Here is a 6,997-nt window from a genome sequence, read left to right on the forward strand (position 1 = left end):
AAAATCATCTCCAAGCTGGTCAGTGATTCGCACAAAGTTGCCAATCAGCTCGCCTCCCTTATAGATCAGCAGAGCAGGCAGAGCGCTGCTGGTAAAGCGAGTGCTAGCCCCGATGAGGGAACTCTTTACTCGGCAGAATTTGACCGTTGGGTACTCAGCAGCAAGACAGATCATGCAGCCATTAAGGGATTCAGAGCCAGGGATGTCATCTTCATAAATGTGGATCATGACCAGCGTGCTCTTGTGTTCCTTATCAATAGTGTCCAAAAACCCCTCCCCAGTGGTGATGTCAAACACCTGCTTGAACTGCTGCCCGCTGTAAAATTGTTGCCTCATCTCCTCCATTCGCTGCTTCCTGTACTGCTGTAAAAATTCCTCGTCATCTTGAGCATCGTGAACCATGTTATACTCTTGTAAAGTCATCTACAAGACGCACAAAAAAAGTGTCACAAAGAGGCCAGAAAGAAACCACACTCTCCTACACATTACATTTAATCAGCATGTCAATCAGGGTGGCTAGTGGGCCTATAGCAGTACTCACCTTTAATAACATCTGAGAGTGGGCCATAGAGGCCAGAGCCCCCTGCTATTCTACTGTCCATTCTCACAGCGGGACTGCAGAGGCCAATGACTACAAGAGGTCCCTGTTTTATTCCATTAGCTGTGGCTATAAGTGGCAGCTCCTGGCAAGCTGCTAAAGCAGCCTCTGAATGGAAAGTCAGTTGGGTGCTGTGCCTGGAGACTGTCAGACACCTGGTTTGTTATTCTACCGTCTTTTTCAAGTAACAGCTTTTCAAGGTTTTTTCCATAGCAGATGTATAATACCTTTGACAAAAATGAATTTTCCTGGTTTGCCTAAGGATTTGGGATTAAGGGGCTTTTATGGGTCTCATCTTTCCATCCCTGTGCCTTTGCTCCGTTAGGAATGTTTGCAATTATGTTAGGTGTAGGAACAGTTAATTTGATCCTGCAGCAGAGTCAGAAAGTGGAAAATATCTATCAGCAAATGGGAAGTGATTCAAAGAAACAACAGTTGTCTAAAATTCAGAAAATTCCCACCCCATTATAATCCTAAAGTAAAACTAACTTTTGGCCCTGATCGTGACCAGTTTTAACTAATATAACACGCTACGCTGGCTTACAACAACATCACCCCGTGTCATTTTTGGAATTTCAATTATACTCAAAACTGTATTTAAATGATGATCACCTCAACTGTCCATAACAGTTGAGAATTAAATTAATCTTTTAACATACATTTATTGCACAATTCAGTCAACTAGGACTCCTGAACTAATTAATTTTCACAACAAAATTAGTCTGTAGACAGAGGGTGCGTCTACATTAGAAGCTAACTGAATGGTGGTAATAACACTGAAGTAGCGTGCTGGTCAAAAACCGTGCTAATAAGCTACTGCGCAGTGTGATTAGGCAACTGCGCAGTACCTGTCACAGAAAAACTGTGCAGTAACTGTAGTTACTGTGCATTTAGTTAATAGTTCATTAAGGAAGTACTAAACTAAATGTGCAGTAACTACTGCGCATTAATGTGAACATGTAGACGTGCCCAGAGGAGCTAAAGTTGCGCTATGGCCTCTCACTGTTTCTCAAGTTTGCCATTATTTAATACAATACATGCACGATTCCTGAGAAAGTAACAGGCAGGGTCTAACACAGACCCTAATGCTGCTCCTGGACAAGTCTTAACAGGAATGTGAACAGCCTTAAAATATCACACAAACTTTAAATAACTGGGATCTAGATCTCATCTTCCTCTGTCTTTAGTTTTCCTGTCCGAGAGAAAGCAATAATTCATACCAAACTCACAAGAATGGTGCATGAATTCATGATTTTGGCGAGTGGCTGGAAAAATAAAAGGGCTAATAACCATTTGTCTCCTAACTCCTGCGTGGCTCACGTTACCTTTCCATTGAGTTTTTCCTGAAGCTCTCTCTGTTTCTGTTTATCCTCATCATCCTCTAAATGAGATCTACAGGTCATGGACAACTTCTTTATAAGTCTTTCCACTTCTTGGCGTTGCTCCTCTCGTTGCTCCGTCTCCAGCTGTTTGAATCTTCGCCAGTCGTTAATGACACCTTTTGGACCTGAAGGTAAAATGCAAAGCGTTTCAATGTGCCGCAGCCAAAATTACAGCCCATGTTGGAGGCTTATTGTATACTGCTCGATATGCTGCAACAAAGCACAGGAATGGGAGAAAGTAACCGATGTCCCTCAGAAAATCACATAGCTACTTTTGGTCTGTTTTCCTCCTGGTGTTACACAGACTTTGTACACAATTTACCCATCTCAAAAACACAGTGTGCAGACTAATACCCGTGCTCCTTGAAGCATTACCACCAAGGCTCAGAGGTATCCTTAGCATGGAAATGTTTCCTCTTCCCAAGTACAGACGTGCCAGAAAAAGGCTAATTGACTAAAGCTGCGTATGCCCTTGAACAAAGCAGACGTGGTCAGCGATGGATTACGTCGTGCTATTACGCGGCTGCTGGGCCCTGGGGGGAGCCGCTATTTATGGCGCTAGCTAGAACCGTCCCCGTTATAAATACCGACTCCTGCCCTTCAGCAATGGATGGGAACTTGTACAGGAGAATAAAACTTAGTCTGTCCTAGAGAAGCAACCGAATACAGCAACCAAATTCTGATGCCGACTACTCCGTGTGACGGATACCCGAACAATCGTGCCCGTCTCGCTTGGGCAAACCTAACCGGCTTTGCTTACGAAGCTGCTGTCCGGCAGGCGCGGCACGTCTTCCGGCAGGAAACCGAAGGGACAAATAAAGCGCTCGCCGTTAAATGACGACGGCAACGATCCGTAACGACCGCGCAAGAGGAAGGGAGGAGATCCGTGCACCTGCAAATCAAACCAGGCGTTACGCGGCGATACCTGTGTTCGTGACGCTGCCATCGCCCGCGAGCTCCCCCTCCCCGCCGATGGCATCGCAAAGGGCGCCGTCGTCTTTGTCGTCTCTCTCGCTGTCTTCGTCCTCCCCGTCGCTGCTGCTGTAGTAATACTGGAGCTTCTCGCCCAGCAGCTTGTCGTCCAAAGTCGTCATCGTGCTCTGAAAGGTGGATACGAAAAAGATGAAGGCGGTTTATGGACCACGCGCAACTCAGTTATTTCAGGTGTGTTTAATCAACCGACTCCTCCCCCCCCGCCTAAAAACAAAGGGGCGCGGTGAGCAATGGGCGCGGGCTGCAGCAGGGAATGTTGAGGCTGGGCCTCAGGGAAGGGCTGGCTGGGCCACTGAGTCCTCGGGGGTGTTTTAGGCCCAAAGGACGCCGTTGGGGCGGGTGACCCCGGTGCCCCCCGCCTTGCGGAAGGACCCGGGGCCGAGGAGCAGGCCCGACCCTCCCCCCCCGGTACCTCAGCGCGCCCGACCCTCCTCCGGCGCCGCCCAACGCCGACTGGCGCCGCAAAGCATGCGAAGTGTTACAGGCCAGCGGACGCTACCACTTCCCACAACGCGGAGGCGATGGCTCCCCCCCCCACGCAGGAATGGGCCGGGCCGCGCAATCCCCGGCGGAAGCTGTGTCCACCAGCCCCGCCCCCAGGGAGGGGAGGGGGGGAGCTGTGACGTGCTGGGAGCCTGCGCCTTGCCTGCAGGGGGAACGTGGCTGAGCGCAGCAGGTGCAAGGAAGGGGAGGAGAAGGGGGAGAGTTGTTCCCTTCCCCCCAGCCTGGCATGAAAGGGGACTATGCCAGGCTGGGGGGAAAAGGAAAACCACTTCCTTGTGTCCATTTTTAAGCTACCTCTTTCACGGTGTGACCCCTGGTTCTGCTGGGCTGAGAAGTGTGCAGGCACGGTGCAACCCCCAGACCCCAGGCGTGCAGGCGTGCATGCCCCAAGTGTGCAGGCACTATGGATTGGGTGGGGAGGGTGCTTTCCGCTTGGCTCGTCATTCCCTTGGTTATTCCCTACTAGAAAGCAAAGAGCGAATGTAAAGGGTCAGAGGTTTTAGGGTGGAGAGCAGTGAACGCCCGCCCCGGGATCTGTGCTGGGACCCGTGCTGTTGGAGGTAGTCAAGCAGAGGCGCACACGCTTCAGGTGGACAAATAGTTTTTATTTTCTGCATGCAAATACAGGTCAAGTACTGCAAACTCCTGCCATCGAGTTTCTCTCGACACACTGAAAACCATGATGCTCTACCCGTGAGCAGCCAAAGCTAACACCTCCTCACTTCAGTGCTACAGCAAACACACACGACTCACTCTGCTAGTCAGCACTGTCACAAAGCCCCCCCCTCCCCACCGCTCCCCTTTTCCCACCCCCCCGTACAGACCCCGCGGTCTAGCTTCCCCGTTGAATCCTATTCCTATCACACAAAGGGAAACATTACCATTTGGAAATTCAAACCCGAAGGAAACGGAATAGAATTTATTCCCCCCCCATATATCCCCATTTCATTTTACAGATTTTAAATTATAGTTTTAAATAGAAGCTGAGAATGCGCCATAAAAATGAGCATTAAATCCATCGTAGCGATGGTGCCTGCTTTATACATGATGGGTGTACACCATCGTTTATTTCATTTACATTTCAATCGAACAATAGATTTGCAAAGAAAATGTCTAATACAGACGTAAAAATATTCACACTAGAGCTTCACAATCGGTTGTACAATTGACAAACAGGCCTCTTTTCCCAAACTTTCCAGCTAAGCAAATTTATAAAATGTAATCAATGCAACAAGAAAAAAAATAACATTTTTCTTTAACTTCCAGGGAAAAGAATATGCAGTAAACAGTATAAATGCAGACAGCAGATGCTGCAAGCTAACCACAATACTTCTGAGTGGCTGTACAGTGGGTATGTGCAGTACAAATAAAAGCCACATGTGTTGTATCACAACTACAGTATAATGTACTTGTTTGCCCAGCTAAGAAAATGCATGCATTTTCATGCCTCGGATTAACTGAGACCTACTCTGGATAAATTGATGGGATATGTGCAAATGACCTTGGCTTTTGGCAGTAATAAATGCAGCCAGGCTCTGTATAATTTCAAACTCTGTTAAACATGAACTGCTGATGAAGAGCTTCAGGGATAATCTTCCTTGAATAAAAAGTTGTCGCTCAAGTATTGGGACTTTTGATCATTTTTGCTTTATTTAGTTTTGTCATTGACACCTGGGGGTCACAAGGTCTCAGTGCATTCCCTTGCCAGCAAAAAGATGCACAGTGACCACTAGCGTCAAGGAGACAGCTGTCCATTTATACTGGAAAAAAGTGGGTCCTTTCAAGAGCACATTTATTGTGCTCTGCTTGCAGAAGAGGTCCCTACGTTAGAGGGATTTCCTAACAAAAAGATTCAAACTAAACTATAAGTAATGGACTTTATGTACTGTATATCAATTTCTCATTTGGTTATGCTCTCAAATAGAATGTTTTTTTTCTTTAGTAACAGATTTGTCATGATGAAAAATATCTGTTCACAAACATGATCAAGATGCTGCTGTGTATACGGTTTAGTTACGGCAGCGGTTAGAATTTGACAGTTTGTACTTTAAAAAGAAAAACAGACGCTACTGGACTGTTCTGGGTTTTGATAAAAGATTTTTAAACATTCCTTCCCCAGCTCTTTCTGACCATTGTGTGTTATTTATTTTGTACCTCACCAAGCCCAGTGCACTAACACACAAGAACAGCATTCAGCTCTTGAGCATAAGATTAAATTAAAACTTCAAGTCTGTTAACAAAGCACTAAATTTTTCGAATTAGATTTATATAAAGAGCAACTGAGAGCTTATTTAACACAATCAGCTGTGTACAACTGCTTTCCTTATCCTGTGTCACACACTTTAGTGCCACTATATATAACCTATCAAGAACCAATGCCAGTTTGCTTTGCAAAGAGTCTAACCTTTCCTTTGAAGGGTCTAGCATACATTCTAAAATGCAAAATCTGCATGAACACTAAGATTAAATTCCTTGTTACCCACTTACAGGAACAAAATTGCAGCAGCAGAGCAATCAGTCTGCTACAACCTATTTTCTTAAGAATGTACAGATTATTACTTTCTCACACAAGCATGACATATTGACACTAGCATTAGTCTTTAATTTAAGACCCATGTGGAAAATTAGGCAAAACAAGGAATGAATCCAGGTTGTGAGGCAACACAATTGAACTTAGATATTGATACAATTTCTCTATCCCTGGCATGTGAAATCCCTGCTGTACCTCTACAGGAAAAAAAGATGCTTGTCTGAGCAATGCAAAAAAGCCACTCTCTTCTCCCCAGTCTTCTATGGGCCTTTTTCTGACAGCATAATAAATTAGGCCAAAAAAATAAATGGGAGATACTATGGCCACACATGAAGATTAGTCACTATTTTCATGTCAGAAAATTAGCCCTTCCATTGCCCAAAGGCACCTGAATTGCAACTATACGTACAAACACATACTAGTTAGTGTGGGGTCAAGGGATGAAACTTTACCAAAAACGGAAAGCCAAAACTAGATTCCCATCCGTAGCTTCTTTGGGTCACGGCACTGGAAGGCAGTTTCATGGCAAGGTCACATAAGCAGTGTTAAAATTGTATGACAATGTTGGCACGCTATTAAAAACCCCACACAATTCTGTCTGCCGTTCCAGATATCAAAGATTCAATGCAAACTAGCCTCAGCCCAGAACTGACTTCTTTTCATATGAAGTATGTGGTCTTTCTAGAAAGCTACTGTATCATGGGACCTCCTGCTGCAGACAAGCCTATATAAATATGGTTGTTCTTAAGACATGCCAGTAAGGTTGGCAAGAATATGTTAGACTGATGTAATTTTACTGGACAAACAGACAAATGTGTGTAAGCAGCTTATCCCAATCCCCCTCCAGCAGAGCACAACCAAGTTTTAAAAGTTTCAATTTTAAAATTAAAAAGTTAAGGTAAATACACAAGATCAATTTATGTAGTATATATTCACCCTCAGATCATGCTGAAGATGTTCTGTGGAGTTCTGGTGCACAGAGGGCTCTTT

General features: G+C 45.2%; 1 protein-coding gene across 1 annotated transcript in view; it reads right to left on the minus strand.

Moving 5' to 3' along the window:
• Positions 1-3,438, minus strand: part of PDCL (phosducin like) — a 3,805-nt gene extending 367 nt beyond the window's left edge. Inside the window, exons 1-4 of the mRNA XM_006016896.3 lie at positions 3,386-3,438; positions 2,906-3,080; positions 1,924-2,105; positions 1-423 (exon numbers count right to left, since the gene is read on the minus strand). The exon at positions 1-423 is cut by the window's left edge and continues 367 nt beyond it. Of these exons, the coding sequence (XP_006016958.2) occupies positions 1-423; positions 1,924-2,105; positions 2,906-3,074 (774 nt within the window). The 5' untranslated portion in view covers positions 3,075-3,080; positions 3,386-3,438. The remainder of the gene's footprint in view (positions 424-1,923; positions 2,106-2,905; positions 3,081-3,385) is intronic.
• Positions 3,439-6,997: the final 3,559 nt, after the last annotated feature.

The sequence above is a fragment of the Alligator sinensis genome, unplaced genomic scaffold (assembly GCF_000455745.1).
Source record: "Alligator sinensis unplaced genomic scaffold, ASM45574v1 scaffold611_2, whole genome shotgun sequence".
NCBI lineage: Eukaryota > Metazoa > Chordata > Crocodylia > Alligatoridae > Alligator > Alligator sinensis.